At 38.1% G+C, this 18,897-nt stretch overlaps 1 protein-coding gene across 1 annotated transcript in view; it reads right to left on the bottom strand.

Annotated features, from left to right (window-relative positions):
- Positions 1-872: 872 nt before the first annotated feature.
- Positions 873-18,897, bottom strand: part of CCDC28A (coiled-coil domain containing 28A) — an 88,801-nt gene continuing 70,776 nt past the window's right edge. Inside the window, exons 3-9 of the mRNA XM_052645618.1 lie at positions 16,600-16,727; positions 16,211-16,438; positions 11,911-12,107; positions 8,324-8,487; positions 7,359-7,513; positions 6,268-6,290; positions 873-1,428 (exon numbers count right to left, since the gene is read on the bottom strand). Of these exons, the coding sequence (XP_052501578.1) occupies positions 1,374-1,428; positions 6,268-6,290; positions 7,359-7,513; positions 8,324-8,487; positions 11,911-12,107; positions 16,211-16,438; positions 16,600-16,727 (950 nt within the window). The 3' untranslated portion in view covers positions 873-1,373. The remainder of the gene's footprint in view (positions 1,429-6,267; positions 6,291-7,358; positions 7,514-8,323; positions 8,488-11,910; positions 12,108-16,210; positions 16,439-16,599; positions 16,728-18,897) is intronic.

Genomic DNA, 18,897 nt, shown 5'->3' with positions numbered 1-18,897 from the left:
ACAATCAAAGGCTTTGGCATCGTCAATAAAGCAAAAATAGATGTTTTACTGGAACTCTCTTGCTTTTTCGATGATCCAGCGGATGTTGGCAATTTGATCTCTGGTTCCTCTGCCTTTTCTAAAACCAGCTTGAACATCTGGAAGTTCACGGTTCATGTATTGTTTAAAAGCTAATGTTAATATTAATAAGCTACTGACTGCTGAACATTACTGGTGTCAACTATCGTGCTAAGGATCTTATATATACATGTTTTACTTCCTCATTACAACCATTGCTGCTGCTGCTATTGCTAAGTCACTTCAGTCATGTCCGACTCTGTGTGACCCCATAGACGGCAGCCCACCAAGCTCCCCTGTCCCTGGGATTCTCCAGGCAAGAACACTGGAGTGGGTTGCCATTTCCTTCTCCAATGCATGAAAGTGAAAAGTGAAAGTGAAGTCGCTCAGTCATGTCTGACTCTGGGCGATCCCATGGACTGCAGCTACCAAGCTCCTCCATCCATGGGATTTTCCAGGCAAGAGTACTGGAGTGGGGTGCCATTGCCTTCTCCGCATTACAAGCATTACAAGCTGGTTATTAACCACATTTTTCTAGATTAAAAACAAAAAACAGAAACTGAGTAAACACATATGAACCTAAAGCTAAGGGGCAGAATGGAGATTCAAACCAAGGTCAAGTAAGATCAAAGCCCAGGCTCTTTTTCATTATATCAATATTTAAATGTGCACAAGGTGCAAGGTTTGCAAGGAAGGTACAGAACCTCAATTTTCTAAATACAGTTTACCCTTTGAGGATTGAACCAGCCCTTGTATCCCCAGACTGAAGACTGTAAGTTTATCTAAAACAGAGAGACTGTTTTTAATTTAAAACAATCACTTTATTAAAAATAGCAAATTTCACAAATACTCATTCAACATTTTGTTGTCACTGGCCACTGGAAAACACACCAGGTGTGTGTACTGATTGTCTAATGTAAACTGAAGCTGGGCTGCCACAAAAAGGCTGTGCATCATCAACTTATCAACAGTGGAATAAGTTTGATGAGCTCAGGAAGGATAAATCCTTCAGCCCCATCCACAACATTTAGCACAGTGCATTTCAAGTATAAACCCGTAAGGCAACAATATTAAGCATAGCAGCAAAAGCTCTGTATCACATTTCCTGATTAAGCCTTCAATAAGGCCTAGACCTCCAGTTAGGTGAATTATGGCAAGTCAAGTTTACTAAAAGCAGCATGTGAAAGCAATCACTGTATTTGCACTTTAATTACTTTAATTCCTTATTGTGGAAGATGATTCTGCTACTGGATTCAGCTGGAAAAGTAAAGAGTGCTGCTTTTCTTCAAACCATGAGAAAGCAACTGAATTTCATTTTAGCTGGTGGAAGTATTTGGAACATCTTGTGCATCTGCCAAATGGAGTTTTTGTCTGAATTCATCAGTTAAGAACATTTTCATTCTCTAATGAGTACTTTTTTTACATTTCTGGAAATTACATTCAAGAGCTAAGAGACAGAGGTATTAGAAAAAGAAATATGTTTAAAGAGAAAGTGCCTATGCTGTTATTGAGAAACTTGGATGTGGTAAGACGGTCTTTAAAAGTAGTGAAATATTTTACTATGTCTAGAATTTGAAGACTTAAAGTCACTGATTCAAGACTGTGTTCCTAGTTCTATTAGAGTACAAAATGACTTTAATGCAGCAAGAATCATCTTCATAGTAAATATGAAAGCTTACTGCATTAACAAAATTCACTTGAGAAGATAACACCACTTTATGATCCTTGGGAAGATAATTTCTTTCTGAAAGTCCAAAAGAATAAAATAGAAGAAAATCATCATAGTTCTAAAACCTTTCCTATAATCCTATGACTATTCTTCAAGAAGATTGGAAATAGGATAGAATTCCTGCGAAGTTTATTCCCTATCCTTCTAATCACTGCCTTTTATTTTCCTCTTTCACCTTTCACTTACCACCTGATTTTCAAGACCCAGTTCAAACAATGATCTAGATATCCTGTGAACAACGAAATGCTAGCAACTCTGCTGTCAAAGATATTCTCCTTCGGTTGGAAGGTTGAAATTTAACACATATAAGATGAAACAAGGCAGAATGCTAGTCTGAGGTACAAACAAAATGCTTTATGAATGTGGTCAGCTTGAGTGTTATTTGATAAGGAGAAAGGGTAGGCCAGGGTAACTCTAGGTAGAAAGTACAACCTGAACAAAGGCATTAAGGTGAGCATAAATTTGAGCATCCAGAGACCCAACTTGATGGGAATGAAAAATAATGAAAAACATAACAAGATGAATATGTTGTGATCAAATTATTGAGAGCCTTTAAAAAGTCTGACACAGTGAAGAACTTGGTAAGAAACAGGAATGGCAAGATAAAAGTGATGTTTTAGGAAGAATAACTATTTAGTGGCAATGTCTAAAGTCTACAGCAGTACTGTCCAACAGAAATATAATGAAAGCAACAGATATAGTTTTTAAAATATACTTATTTATACTAATAATTAGAAAATTATCATTTCATAAGTAATCTTTATAAAAACATTAAGATACTTTACATTCTTCTTTTTGGTCTAAATCTTTGAAATTAGGTGTGCACATTATACTTATAGAATATTTCAATCCATATTGGACACAATTCATGTGCTCAGTAGATAACCTGGCTAGTGTTTGTCATATTGAACAGTGCAACTCTAGTTTCCAGAGAACAGAAATTTGAAATATTATAGAATCAGGCGATGAGGGTAGAGAATGAAAGAATATAAAATAGAACTGATAATGCCTGACAACTAACTGTAATTAAGAGAGAGCAAGTAATTTCATGTCCCTGTCCAGTTAAATGGCAGACAGTGCCATGACTGATTAGCAATATCTGCTATAGTAATAGAAAGGATTTTGAAATACTCTTGAACATTAAAAAAATAGGGGCACTGATGACAGGGCTATGTTTGACCACTTATCATCATTCTTAGCAGGCAGAGACTTTTCTACTTGTTCTGTCAGGGACTGTAGCCTTTTCTTAGGCTCTCTAAATAACTAATAAAAATTATTCAATCCTATCTATTGCTCAGCAGATAATAAACTGCTCTTTCTTCTGTACGTAGATTCCAGAAAACAATGCTCAAAGATATCCAGGGATATATTTCAATTACCTAAAATCTTTGGGAAGATATTTTAATTATTTTTTTCATAATATATATGGGGGAAAGAAATATATAAAAATTATTTTCTTCCCTCTCCTCTCTCTTCCAAAGCCCAATACCCTGTAGATTAGAAACCAGTTTTTCTATGTGATGTTCAAATCCCAATACTTTTTTTTCAAGTGTGTCCTAAGTTCAGCTTAACAACTGGAACATAATATAAAGGATAAAAAGAACACTGCATTGCACCCACCTTCCCCTATTTAATGCCCCCAAATAGTTGAATGCACCTCATTCTGGTGCTCCTAAAAGTCATAACAATGAAGCATCATTTCATACTTCACTTTGAGAACCATCTCTAATGGGTGACCCATACTTAAGACTAACCAACTTCTGCCTCCCCCATTCAGTTGGGCCTAAGGGGTGACCAGTCACTTTAAGGTGGAAGTAGTATGCATTCTGCCAATGAGACCCACTGGTTTGGAGTCTTTATCTGTAGTTGTCTGTCTCTCTTTGGTTTTGTCATTCATGAGTTGGACTCAGGGTTACCCAAATGTCCAAGTGTACGTACTCAGGAAGGCACTCAGATGTCCAAGACGATCTGCTTATTTAACTTATATGCAGAGTACATCATGTGAAATACCAGGCTGCGTGAATCACAAGCTGCAATCAAGACTTCTGGGAGAAATATCGACAACCTCAGATATGGAGATGATACCACTCCAATGGCAGAAAGCAAAGAGGAACTAAAGAGCCTCTTGATGAGGGTGAAAAAGGAGAGTGAAAAAGGTGGCTTTAAACTCAACATCCAAAAAACTAAGATCATGGCATCTGGTCCCTTCACTTCATGGAAAATAGATGGGGAAAAAAGTAGAAAGAGTGATAGATTTTACCTTCTTGGGCTGCAAAATCACTGAGGACACTGACTGCAGCCATGAAATTAAAAGACACTTGTTCCTTGGAAGGAAAGCTATGACAAACCTTAGACAGTATATTAAAAAGCAGAACCATCATTTTGCCTACCAAGGTCCGTATAGTCCAAGCTGTGGTTTTCCTAGTAGTCATGTACAGATGTGAGAGTTGGACCATAAGGAAGGATGAGCACTGGAGAATTCATGCTTTTCAATTATGGTACTGGAGAAGACTCTTGAGAGTTCCTTGGACAGCAAGGAGATCAAACCAGTTAATCCTAAAGGAAATCAATCCTGAATATTAATTGGAAGGACTAATGCTGAAACTGAAGCTCCAATACTTTGGCTACCTGATGTGAAGAGCCAACTCATTAAAAAGACCCTGATGCTGGGAAAGATTGCAGACAGGAGGAGAAGGAGACAACAGAGGATAAGAATGTTGGACTGCATCACTGACTCAATGGACACGAGTTTGAGCAAACTCTGAGAGATAGTGAAGGACAGGGAAGCCTGGTATGCTGCAGTCCATGGAATCACAAAGAGTCTGACATGACTTAGTGACTGAACAAAACCAATAACTGATTATAGAGAGCAAAATTAGGAGGGGAAAGTATGATTACAGAGAGAACATTAATGATGAGGAAACTAAGGTTGCCAGGCTTTGCTCAAGGCTTTGCTCAAGGTTACAGCTGCTTACCAACATTTGAAACCAAGCAATCCAAAGCCCACATTCTTGTACTCTACCACCATGCCTTGTTTAAATGTGGGGGTTGAACTGAGGAAGGTGGTGAGACAAATAAGTCTAAATATTTAACAAAAACTCAGATAAGAGGATAGGAATTGTGTGTCATAAGCATATAAGAAAGAATATAAAGCATAGAATATGAAGCTTAAAACAAATATAAAAGGGACTTCCCTTGTGGTCCAGCGCCTAAAACTCCACACTTCTAACGCAGGGACCTGGGTTCAATCCCTGGTTAGGAAACTAGATCCCACACGTTGCAACTAAGACTCAGTGCAGCCAAATTAAAAAATATATATATTTTTATAAAAAGAATATAAAAAAAGAATTAGGAACTATCCCTTGAGAAACACCTCCTAATTAACTCATATCTTATCCCTGTATTAAAGTCTTTCTTGACAATGATATCTCATATCCATATCTCCCTACAGTTTATGTGGCTTCTTAAAAGTGTGTTTTCTTCATCTGTAAAATGAAGGGTAGAACTACCTACCTTCATGGGGAGGACCAAATGAGATAATGCATGTAAAATGCTCATATAATACTTGGTGAATAATAGGTATTCAATAAAGGTTAGATATTAGCTACCACTACTGGATTTATATATATATCTATCTTCCTATTTCTTCATTGTTGTTATTATACAATTTAGCAGCTAGAAATAGTATATTTTATAGCAATAATAGCAAAATATTTTTAAAATACATAGTCTATAACATATAGTTTGGAAATTTTCATATACACATCATTACATGTAGCAATTATCTCAAATTACAGAGGACACTCTAAGATGTTAAACAATCTACCAAAATTTACATTAGCAAAATATGGAATCAAATTTTGAAAATTAAATCTCTTGACTCTATAACCAGTATCCTTACCAGTATCTCATTATTTGGTTTAAAGAGATGCCTTACTTCTGAAATTATTCTATATAGACAAGATCTTTTTTTTTTATTCTTACATACTTCATATTGTGCCTATCACTACATTTAAAAATACATTTTAAAAAGTTCTTGAAATAAATGCTCTAAATTGGAATGTCAAAACATGAATATTTTACATGTGCCTGGGTGATTTCTTTTAAGTTAACCCCATACTACACCTTTTTAAATGCGTTAACATTAAATTTAGTGTAGTCTATTATGTCCACTGTCCCACTCCCATTTACCTTCAGAATCTAAGACTCAAAATAATGTATATGGCAACTAGGCTAATTCTTAATTCTTTTGATTAAAATATTTAAAATTTTGTGTTAAAATCCCAAAAACAATACAAAGCAAAGCACAAATGATAGAAAAAAAAATTTTAAGCATACAAAACAATTAGGAAATTCCATTTAGAAACCAAAAGGAAAAAGAGATGGCCCCAGTAAATAATAGGCTTCTTCACTTCATTAGTACTATTCACCAAAAATTACAATCTGTAAACTTTTCACTGCTGATACTAAGCAAAGGATACATGGAAGAATTCAATTCTTCTAGCTGTAAACACAAAGCAACAAATTTAATTTTCATTTTTATAACATAAATATCATAAGCAGATAATTGTTGATCAGATATTAAAGAAATTATTTCTCATTTAAACTTTCTTTAAATAAAAAAGCAAAATATTAAAGAACTTTCCAAAACTTTTTAGACTGAGAAAGTCACTTAAAATAATAATAAAGTAGCTTTAGTATTTATGAAATAAGAATATGAGAAAAGAATTAAAACCTTATGATAAAAAAAGCAGCTTTATAAGTATTCTTAAAACCATTCTTTTTTTTTTTTAAACTATTCTTAACTATAATCATCTGATAGGTTTTAAAAGAAAAAAGTTGCCATTTTAATGATCAAAATCTTTAAAAACTTTATGGATTACAAAAAGATTTCACATGATACGCTTTTAGTAGAAGTAGAATTAATCATCCCTATTTTACAGAGAGAAAAATCTGAGTTACAAAAACATTAAATTGCCTAAAGTTATACAGTTCTATGGAGACCCTGCACTAAATTACAATAAACACCAAATGTATATGGAACTACCACCTGAGTAATTAATGCAAAATATATTAATCATGCCAGGATCTTTTGAGATACTTTTATATCTTAAGATCCTTTATATATGTACAGAAGCAAATATTTTTACTTTTAGATTTGCCAGCATCTCAGAAAACATGCCTAGATGTAAATATAATTTCCTTTGAATAAATTTTTTTAAAAAACAGTGTATGTTACACTAAGTGAAAGAATCCAGACATATATAGTCACATATTTTATGACTTCCATTTATATGAAATGTGCGGAGTAGGCAAATCTATAGAGACAGAAGATTAATTGGTGGTTGCTGTGGGATGGGGAGAGGGGAGAATGGAGAGGTATAGGCTTTCTTTCTGGAGTGATGAAAAGTGATGAAAATGTTCTGAAATTAGATGTGGTGATACCTGTACAACTTTGTGAGTATACTAAAAATCACTGAATTTATACTTTAAAATGATTAAAATGGTGAATTTTATCTCAATACAAATTTTGACTAAAAAAAGAATTAAAAAAAAAGAGGATGGTACTCACATCAGACAGAAGCCTCTCCAGATTAGAGTCACTGGCTGCTTTTCTCTTATCCTCGGGAAGTTCCTCTAACTCCCCATAGAGCTCCAAGTTCAAGCGAGCTAATTTCTCCTGCATTCCTCGAACATGTTCCATCTGTTCAATGGAACATTCATTTCCTGGGGGAACATTCCAGAACATTAATAAAGATTAGGATAGGTTAAACTAACTGTCTTGAGGAAAAACTTCTAAAGTCTAGGTACATAAAATAAATCAGTTTTCTTTCTTTTTGTAAATCACGTTGAAATGACTACATATTTTCTGTGTAAAATTATAAATCAAATCCCTGATCAAGAAAACAATAACAATCTAAAACATGATCAGGCATTAAAAAATTATATAGAAAAAAATTTTTTAAATATAAGAATGCTTTTAGCTAAAAAAAAATTTTTAATAATAATATCATATGTAGGAGTGTTATCACCATCTATTCATGTCCTAGTTGACAAAAGCCATTAGAATTAAGTAACCCAGAATTTTACAATAATCTGAGTGGAATTAAGAGTCTTATAAGAACTTCAGTCATGAAATTCTTGAAAATCAGGACTCGTGAGCAAGAAACAAGTTTAGGCTTCAAAGAAAAATAATCGAGTCTTTCCAAATTGAAAACACTAAATCTAAAATATTTTAATTGACAAAGAATGTCCCTGTTGTTCGTTATACTTTCAAGAGACTTAATCCATCAATAGCAATCCTACTTTAACATTTCAACTAATCAACCCTTGTTAAAAAAATCTCTTCTCCTGAAACTTTAAAAGGTAAATTATATCCCATGACAAATGAAATCTAGGATGACTGCATTTTATGCCTCCGGACTTTTCTAATAAAAAAAACCTGACACTTAAAAAAAAAGAATGACAAATACATGCAGAAAATATGATGCAAATATCTTGAGAAGGAAAAGAGTGGACAGAAACACTGTGGATCACCGAATGCTTGGAGTTTGCCAGAATGGAAGTCGTTTAACAGGCTGAGCAGGCCCCTCTCCATTTCCTGGACGTCGGAGACGTCGGTAAGGAAGGAGTGCTGGATTGGGGCTGCCTGGGCACCTCTGCCTTCTCCACCAGGAGGTCTGGCCTTTTCCTTCGACACTCTGTTAAAAGGAGGCAATAAAAAAATCAACTGCATGTGATTATCTTTAAAAAGAGATCATTCCATTTTTTCAGGTTGTTCTAGATTCAGTAAAATTAGTGAGTTAAATGGAATTTTCCATAAAAACAAGACATAAGGATAAAAACAATACTAAGTAAAAGCAGTCATTTCACGGCAGAAACCAGAAGAACAGGCTGTGAAAATCTCAAACAAATGTAAACTAGAGCTATTAAGGTATATAAAAAGTTTGAGTATAGATCTTCGTGCTCCGCTGCTAGTCGTGTCTGACTCTTTGTGACCCATGGACTGCAGCCTGCCAGGCTCTTCTGTCCCTGGAATTCTCCAGGCAAGAATACTGGAGTGGGTTGCCATTTCCTCCTCCAGGGGACATTCTTTTCCTCCAGTATGCTAATTCTTTAGATATGCAAATAAATAACTGAAAAGAGAATTAGTAAGTCTTCTTACTAGCCTATGTTTCATATTTCATTTCTCAGGAAACATTCTGCTTTCCCATCTAAACCTTATCCCAGTTGTTCCCCGAACCATGGGTTGTCCAGTAAGTGGTTATGAGGCCCCTACTCTGTAGCTGACTTGGTGCCAGATACTGAGTACATGAACATGCACAGGACATCAGTTATTGTACTGACGCATGCCCAGTCTAAGGAGAAAGACAGACATAAATTCACAATCATGATGTGATGGAGTGCTAAAGTCTGTTATCATCCTTGACTCCTCTAGCTTCCTATGGTTCCCATGTGCAGGCAGGAAGTCCTGTTGATTATATCCATAAAGCTCTCTATAAGCTTTCTGGTTCTCTCCTTCTCCACTGCTACTGTTCTTTATTTGAACAAGTCCAACAGCTTCCCAACTGGTCTCCCTGCCTCTGTGTATTGTCTGAGTCCCCCTTCCTTGCCCACAGAGCAGTCAAGTCAATTTTTAAAAAGTAAAATCAGATCATATAATTGACATAATTCAAACCCTTTAGTAGTCCAATAACCTTCAGGAATCCTCTTGTTCTGTCAATGCTCCAGACATTCTGAATCTCTTCTGCTTCCTAGAAATCCATTCTCTCATCTACTTTCAGCTAATCCTTTGCCTACATTAGCATCGTTCCCCCCCCCCCCCCCACAACTGCCATCTTTGCCAGGCTACTTCCCACACATCCTTTAAATGTGATTTCCTCAGGAAGGCCCTTTCAGACATTAGTAGGCCCTTAGTAGACATTGATTATTATTATACATGCCTAGCATATCCCACGGAGAAGGCAATGGCACCCCACTCCAGTACTCTTGCCTGGAAAATCCCATGGATGGAGGAGACTAGTAGGCTGCAGTCCATGGAGTTGCTAAGAGTTGGACACGACTGAGCAACTTCACTTTCACTTTTCACTTTCACACATTGGAGAAGGAAATGGCAACCCACTCCAGTGTTCTTGCCTGGAGAATCCCAGGGACAGGGGAGCCTGGTGGGCTGCTGTCTCTGGGGTCGCACAGGGTCAGACACGACTGAAGCGACTTAGAAGCAGCAGCAGCATCATATCCCAGGCTCCCAAACACTTGAGTGATGGTGCTACACACATTGAGATATGGGAACAAAGAGAAAAAACAGTTCATTCAGCCTAGGGACAGCAGAGGAAACTTCCTAAAGGTGGTCTGTGAATGAAAGACTAACTGGGAACAGGGGTTACTTTTATAACCCCAACACATACTACAGATCCTGAAGTACACATATACTGAGTAATCAATTACTTTCTGCATAATGTTGTGTGAAGACACCTTCCCCACAACTGTACTCACTACAGTTTGGGTCAGATGAATAGGGTGGGCTGTGGGTGTGGGGGGAAGGTGGCAAGACAAAACTAATTCTCTTGAAATCAATTTAGAACACATGGGCTGTTGACAGTAGGTCAGTAACAGTTCTTCACAAAGCAAGATTTGTAATTTTATATGTATATGATATTAGATTGCTACTCTAGTGCTGTCTAAGACCTGTACCATCCCTATTACATGTGAGCTTACTAGAAATGCTTATCTGAAGCCCCATCTCAGACTAACTGATTCAGAAACTACATTTTAAAATGATCCCCAGGAGATTCATACTCACATTAAAATCTAAGATAAACTACTACAGAATATAAGGTCTTGGTGTAGCAAATTGTTTTTTTTCAAACTGGAAGCTTTATCCAAGTAACTGTTTTGCATCAGTTCATCATTTAACAACCCTCTCAAAAAAGAAAATATAAATCTGTCCCTTCCTACTTCAAGTTTTTTGATCATGTCATGCTGTTTCACTTTATTTTAAAATAATTCAATTAAAAAGTACCCACTGAAATTACACTTTGTGCCAAGTCCTACTCTAAATACTGTCTGGCACATAAGCCCCAGGCATCAGGAAGCCTACATTCTAGAATGGCAGATAGGAATAAAAGTACCAGGTAGAAAATGACAATGAGCTACAAATAAACTGATGCAAAAATCTGGAAAAAGGAGTGATCTCCTTGCAAATCTCTCGGCCCTCTTTTTCCACCAACCATAACCATATTCAAAATCTGACTCTAAATTAAACTCCTCCAGGAGGAAAACTCCTTTCCAGAAGCCCTTGTAACTCCTGTTGTTTTTCATTTAGTCCTTATTGGAATGTTCTTTTCCAAGTGTCTCTGGTTATGTCTCTTTGGCTTCCTCAAAAAGAGTGAGATCATCACCAAGACAGCCCTCTTCTTTTGTGTAAATCTAGCGGCTACAAAGCGTCACAGCGTTACTTCCTTAACTGACTCTCATGATGAACTTGCAGCTAGAAGTTTATTTAATCATAACTACCTAAAGGATGGAGGTTACGAAGTGCTTTTTCTCTAAAGATATTATCTTGCTTTCCAAATATCTAACACTACAAAATACATATATGCAGCAGTAATACATAACACATTCAAACTTGTCCCCCGCTTCCTTTCAAGTTTTAAGACAAATGATGTTCACCAAATGTTAATAATGATTACTTCCAGGTGGTGGAATTTTAGTGTTCTTCTGTTCTTTTAATTTTTCCTGTGTTTAAATATTTACAATAAATACAAATCATTTCTATTAAAACAATGAATTCATTATTAAAAAAAAAAAACTAAAGCACAAATATTCAGTGTAAAAAACAACCACCACATACCTCTTTTCCATTTCTGGCTAGCTCATCAACTTTGTCTACAAGTTCTCTTGCTCTGTATATTTTAATATGAGACAAAGAGCCTTAAAGCCAATCATTCATTCTGCATTTTTTAATCTCTGTACACTGTAACCTTCATAAAATTTTTTCTAAATCACATATAGTATGTACCTCAAAAGTCAAACCAAGATAAAAAAAATGTTATAAGACTGAGTGGATTTAGTATTTACTTTAATAGCATTTTGCTATAATAATGTAAAAGAGAAGAATTCACCTTTTTAACTTTGGTCGCTGTGAAGTTGACTGGGATGCAGGATTTGAAAACCCCGTGCTTTTACTAACTGGAATGGCATTTTTTTTGGTATTAACCTGAGTAGAGTGGGCACTAAAAGACTTAGGACTTCTCCTCTTCACTTTGCGCTCCTCCATTGTTTTAAGCTCCTTACTGCACCCAGGCCAGCTTGTTATGACCTAAGAAAATACAGCAGATTTATACACATATGCTATAAGATGCCAAAATGAAAGGGGTTCAAAGACCCACTTTATGGGCTGAAAGATGATCAAGAACTTCAGAGGTCATTAAAGAAAGTTAGAACAAGGATCCTTGAGCTTAATTTATTGTACTAAATACACAGAAGCCCTAACCAAAACTACCTGTTAGACAAGAAATTTTGTTCATCATTTTACTAGTTCATCCCATAAATATTTACTCTCTTCCACATGTCAGACACTATGTTGGGCACTGGTGAGACAGTACTGAGCAACACAAAGTCCTTGCCCTCAAAAACCTATATCGTTATAGAAACGGTGTGACACCTGAACACCAAATCATTCAGCCTGACTCAAGCCTTAGGTGGTCTTTAAGTTTTCCTTCTAAAATGTGTTCTTTGAAAAAAGAACTAGATTTAAACAGATGTATAACTGACATCAGTTCAGTTCAGTTCAGTCGCTCAGTCGTGTCCGGCTCTTTGCAACCCCATGAATCGCAGCACGACAGGGCTCCCTGTCCATCACCAACTCCTGGAGTTCACTCAAAGTCATGTCCATCGAGTCAGTGATGCCATCCAGCCATCTCATCCTCTGTCATCCCCTTCTCCTCCTGCCCCCAATCCCTCGCAGCTGACATAGGTACCTGCATTTTAACTAGCAACCAGAAACCTTATTTCAACTACCACATAGAAATTCAGTTTCTCCCAAGAGATAATACTGATTCTAGTTCCTTGACAAAAACTGTTCTGTAAAGTTAAACTTATTCCATTACTATTTTGAATTTACTTTCTCTACTTCCAAGGAAACATGAAATTTTATTATATACATTTAGTTTTGCCAATATAAAAAACGTTCAGTTGCTCAGTTGCATCCAACTCTTTGTGACCCCATGGACTGCAGAATGCCAGGCTTCCCTGTCCATCACCAACTCCCAGAGCTTGCTCAAATTCATGTACATCGAGTCAGTGATGCCATCCAACCATCTCATCCTCTGTCATTCCCTTCTCCTCCTGCCTTCAATCCTTCCCAGCATCAGGGTCTTTTCAAATGAGTCAGTCCTTCACATCAGGTGGCCAAGGTATTGGAGTTCCAGCTTCAGCATCAGTTCTTCCAATAAATATTCAGGAATGATTTCCTTTAGGATTGATTGGTTTGATCTTCTTGCAGTCCAAGGGACTCTCGAGGGTCTTCTCCAACACCACAGTTCAAAAGCATCAATTCTTTGGCACTCAGCTTTCTTTATAGTCCAACTCTCACATCCATTCATGACTACTGGAAGAACCATAGGTCAATTTGACTAGACGGACCTTTGTTGGCAAAGTAATGTCTCTGCTTTTTAATATGCTGTCTAGGTTGATCATCGGAGAAGGCAATGGCACCCTACTCCAGTACTCTTGCCTGGAAAATCCCATGGATGGAGGAGCCTGGTAGGCTGCAGTCCATGGGGTCACTAAGTGTAGGACACTACTGAGCGACTTCACTTTCACTTTTCACTTTCATTCATTGGAGAAGGAAATGGCAACCCACTCCAGTGTTCTTGCCTGGAGAATCCCAGGGACGGGGGAGCCTGGTGGGCTGCCATCTATGGGATCACACACAGTCGGACACGACTGAAGCAACTTATCAGCAGCAAGAGCAGGTTGATCATAGCTTTTCTTCCAAGAAGCAAGTGTCTTTTAATTTTATGGCTGCAGTCTCTCACTGTTTTCATTGTTTCACAATCTACTTGCCATGAAGTCATGGGACTGGACACCATGATCTTAGTTTTTTGAATGTTGAGTTTTAAGCCAACTTTTGCACTCTCCTCTTTCACTTTCATCAAGAGGCTCTTCAGTTTTTCTTTGCTTTCTGCCATAAGCGTGGTGTCATCTGCATATCTGAGGTTACTGATATTTCTCCCGGCAATCTTGATTCCAACTTGTGCTTCATCCAGCCTGGCATTTCACATGATGTACTCTGCATATAAGTTAAATAAACAGGGTGACAATATACAGCCTTGACGTACTCCTTTCCCAATTTGGAACCAGTCTGTTGTTCCATGTCCAGTTCTAACTGTTGCTTCCTGACCTGCATACAGATTTCTCAGGAGGCAGGTCAGGTTGTCTGATATTCCCATCTCTTTAAGAATTTTCCACAGTTTGTTGTGATCCACATAGTTAAAAGCTTTGGCATAGTCAATAAAGCAGAAGTAGATGTTTTTCTGGAACTCTCTTGCTTTTTCAATGGTCCAACGGATGCTGGCAATTTGATCTTCGGTGCCTCTGCCTTTTCTAAATCCAGGTTGAACATCTGAAAGTTCATGGTTCACGTACTTCCAAAAAAGGTAATCCCAAAGAAAGGCAATGCCAAAGAATGTTCATTTAAAAAGTTACACTATGAAATTACAGTTGGTTTTTCCAGAGAGAATATATATGAAAATGAAAGTTGCTCAGTCCTGTCCAACTCTTTGTGACCCCATGGACCCATGTAATTCTCTAGGCCAGAATTGTGGAGTGGGTAGCCTTTCCCTTCCCTTCTCCAGGGGATCTTCCCAATCCAGTGATTGAACCCAGGTCTCCCACACTGCAGGCGGATTCTTTACCAGCTGAGCCACAAGGGAATTTACCCAGTACTATCCCTTAACTTTATGTATTAACCAGCTTTATTTTCTTTTCAGCCACCTATCTAAAAACATCCTTCTACATTTCCTTTTTACTTATGCATAAATGGCACCCCACTCCAGTACTCTTGCCTGGAAAATCCCATGGGTGGAGAAGCCTGGTGAGCTACAGTCCATGGGGTTGCTAAAAGTCAGACATGACTGAGCGATTTCATTTTCACTTTCACTTTCATGCATTGGAGAAGGAAATGGCAACCCACTCCAGTGTTCTTGCCTGGAGAATCCCAGGGACGGGGGAGCCTGGTGGGCTGCCATCTATGGGGTCACACAGAGTTGGACACGACTGAAGTGACTTAGCAGCAAATTCAACTCTTCCTAATTATATTGTTTCATGTATCATAAGATGAGAAATTTATATGATTACTTCTCTCATCAGATGGCAAAAAGCCTTAGCAGCATTAGGTCTTGACTATGCTGTGCTGAATTTAATCATTCTATGACCATTCAATGGAGAAGGAAATGGCAACCCACTCCAGTATTCTTGCTTGGAAAATCCCATGGAGAGAGGAGCCTGGTGGGCTATGGTCTATGGGGTCGCAAAAGAGTCTTCTGACCATTTAGCAACTAAACAACAATAACCATTCAAAAAGACTCAAATACACTGATGTCACTCCTAAAGTAATTACTTGAGAATTTTAATAAAAACAACTTTTTTGTGTGTGTGCTACTAGCACTGTTATTAAACCACTGAACTCAGTTTATTCGGCTGACTCTAGACAATCATAACTGGAGCTAAACTGCCAAAGAACCAAAGGCTGTAAAGGAAAGGCTGTATTGCCCAGTCTGTAAGCGCAGAGAACAAACTGCTTAAATCTTGGTTAACGGTTTTTCCTTTAAGAAGCATTTTCAGTAACAGAATAGACCTTCTGGGGTTGGTTGGCATGCAACACAAATTAAATTATAACAATTAAAAAATAACAACACAGAAGATGGGATATCAGTTCTTAAAGGCAAGGATCTTATGCATTTATGCTACACATAAACAAACTGGTTTTTGAATTTAATGACGCTTATATACAGTTGGTGATACAAGAAAAAAGAAAGAAAGAAAACTAGGAAGTAAAGCAACGCAAATAAACCAAGAGTGGTCTAAACTAAGATGTTCTGAGGGGGAAGGGCTCGAAAATTACCCGTGTTGGGAAGTAACATCACTACTACAGGAGCACCGAAATTCCTCCTGTATACCAAGCAGCATGGAACCTTTCAGAAAAGACCTTCACAGAACACAGCTCGTAGTCTTTTGAGAGCCAGGAACTCACAGCCTCCAAGAAAGACCACTAAGAGTCTCTTTAGACTTCACCTCATTTCCCTTCCCCAATCAGCCGTCACGGAGACCCTTCACCGCCCAGAATCCAGTAGTGGCCAGAGAGTGATGGGAGGGGTGTACAAGGGACACTGGGGAGGTGCCTTTGTTTCCACTTCATACCTGAGGAGAAAGGGGATCGTGGTTCTCTTCACCCTGCAAAGACCCCGGGGCCTCTGAAGCCACCGCCGCAGCCGGCGATGCTACCGCTGCAGCTCGAGCCGGGGTCACATCCCGGACCTTGCGCCTCCACAGTGCTCTTTGTTTACGGAAGTGATGTAGGAGGCAGAGCCTCCGTGCCCTAGGAGGGCGCCCCGCCTCTTCCTGTACCACCTGTGCACAGGCTCCCTTCTACGGCCCTGGCATCACATTGCTTCCCTTATCCTGTCTTCAACTGTAAGTTCGACAAGCATGGAAAGGAAGACACATAGATGGGCTTTTATTTTGGGCTCAATGGCCCAGAGCGGGGAGGATAAGGAGGGTAGGTGTGAAGGCAAGAACCGGAAATATACCTTTTCCGGAAGCTGCCCCGCCCCCTCCGTGAGTGTAATCTCCCACGCACTACAATTCCCAGCAAGCTGTTCGAACGAGCTTGGAGGCGGAACCAGAGTGTCGCCAGGGCAACTGTTCTGGATTGTTTCTGAAATATCACCAGGATAAAGCAAAGTAAATCAGTTTTGGTTGGAAGGCAGCGTGAAAAACTGATTCTGTTTAGCGACCCTGATGCTGAACCCTTAAATGAAATTCTATTACTGCTACTATAAATAGCTACTGTTAGTCATTTGACACGTTAACTGTAAATCTCACTAAAGTCTATAAGGTAGGTGTTAGAATCTGCGTTTTGAAATGAAGAATATGACACTGGAAAAGGCTGATAAATCCAAGTCTCTTTTTCGCCAAGGCTGTTTGTCTCTACACATACTGCCTCTGGAGAAGGAACTGAGAACTAGAGAGATCGAACTCTCCTAAGTGAGGGGCGAATCCGTGTTTCATTCCCTAGTCTGGATAGCCTTCTCCGTGGCGGCGGGGTGGGGGCGGGGGGGCGCGGGGACGGGGAGATTTTAGATTCGTAAACTTTTAGATTGAAGAGACGAGAAAGCAGCACGTACTTCTCCATCATTGCTAGTGATGAAACTGTATCTGGCATCATATCCATGCCAGATACGCAAAGCAAAGACAAACGCAGTTATCCTGGTTTCTAGTTTTACATGAATACTATTATATTTTGTATATTGATCTACAACTTGACTTGTCACCCAATTGTATGTTTTTGAGATATTTTTACATGAATATAGATGGCTAGACTTCATCTGTCTTAATTGTACTGTATTCTATCAAATAGGCTTGCTCCAAATTATTTGAGAATTCCCATAATGATGGGTGTTTTTGTTGTTTCCCATTTTTTGCTGTTACGAGCAATGCTGTAGAGTGTGATCTTCTCAATATCTGTTCTCAATATCTCAACTCATCTCTGAATTGTCTTATCTGCATGAGCAGAGCTTATAAACGGGTTTAATTTTGAGCTATGTCAACCCATCTATTTGTCATCCCAATAATAAATGGGAAGATCTGACCACACCAGATCTGCACTGTAGCCTGGCAACAGTAGTAGTCAAAAGCAGCTTACTCTTTTAGATGAGTTCAGATGATCTCTATTTTTCTCTAAGACCCATGCATTTAGTACCCATCTAAGCCCTGTGGCATTTGTATTTGCAACCCCAGATATAACATAAGGGCACAAAAAGGTATTCTTTCAAATTACATAGTTCCATGTTCAAAGTTCTGTATTTAATATCTCTTTTGGCTGGACACTTGTAAAAAATCAGGGGACATCCATGAACAAGATGAACAAGAGCCCTACAGTCAGAAATCTTATATCCTTGATAGAGGAGACAGACAATAAATTAGGCAAATAAGACAGTTTCATTTAGTGATAAGTGCTCTGAAATAACAGCTTAAGGTCATAGTTATTGTAAGGGTTGGGGTACTAAAGATGGAGTGCTGGGGAAGCCCTCCTGAAAAGGCAACTTTGGTGGGGGAGGTTGAGATGAATGAAGCACAGGAGCCAGCCAGTGGGATGAGCATTCTTTGACAAAACATATGCTAAAACCACATGTCTTTAGGTACAAATGAGCTTGGCACATTTGAGGAGGCCAGTGGTCAGTGTGCCTGTATTGTACTGGCTTAGGGACAGAGTGACATGAGATAGAGTCATAGAAGTACAATTTTCTGTGATTTCTTTTATTTGAAATATAGAGGCTTGAAAGAAATCTTGTTCTTGGAAACTTACTAGATTTTCCTTTATACTTCAGAAATCTCTGCTTTGGATTGTTAAATGCACACCTTGTATAAATTACTCTAATCAGATACTTTCTTCCTAAAGAAAGCAGATATTTCCAGAATAGGAGCTGTGATCAACAAGACCAATCCCCTCACCTGCCACTAATGTACTCTATAGCATATTTTCAAAAATACTTTTTCTTGTGAAAATTTTGAACATGTACTAAAGACAGAATAGTATAATGAATCCCCATGCAACTGACATCTAGCTGTTGATTCATGGCCAATCTTGTTTTATTTATATTCCTCCCATGACATTTTCTTCTCCCCAGTAATACACTGAAGCAAATCCCAGACATGACTGAATCGCTAATATTTCAGTATGATCTTTTAAAAGCTTTATCACATATCACTTATTCCTAAAACAGCAATAATTACTTAATATTATCAAAGATGCAGTCAGTGTTCAAATTTCCAATAGCATCATGTGTCATCATTTTTTCCACATTTTATTGACTCGGGAATATTTT

This window comes from Budorcas taxicolor, chromosome 9 (assembly GCF_023091745.1).
Source record: "Budorcas taxicolor isolate Tak-1 chromosome 9, Takin1.1, whole genome shotgun sequence".
Lineage (NCBI taxonomy): Eukaryota > Metazoa > Chordata > Mammalia > Artiodactyla > Bovidae > Budorcas > Budorcas taxicolor.
Note: the sequence above shows the minus strand (reverse complement) of the source record. Positions and strands in the feature narration are given on the sequence as shown.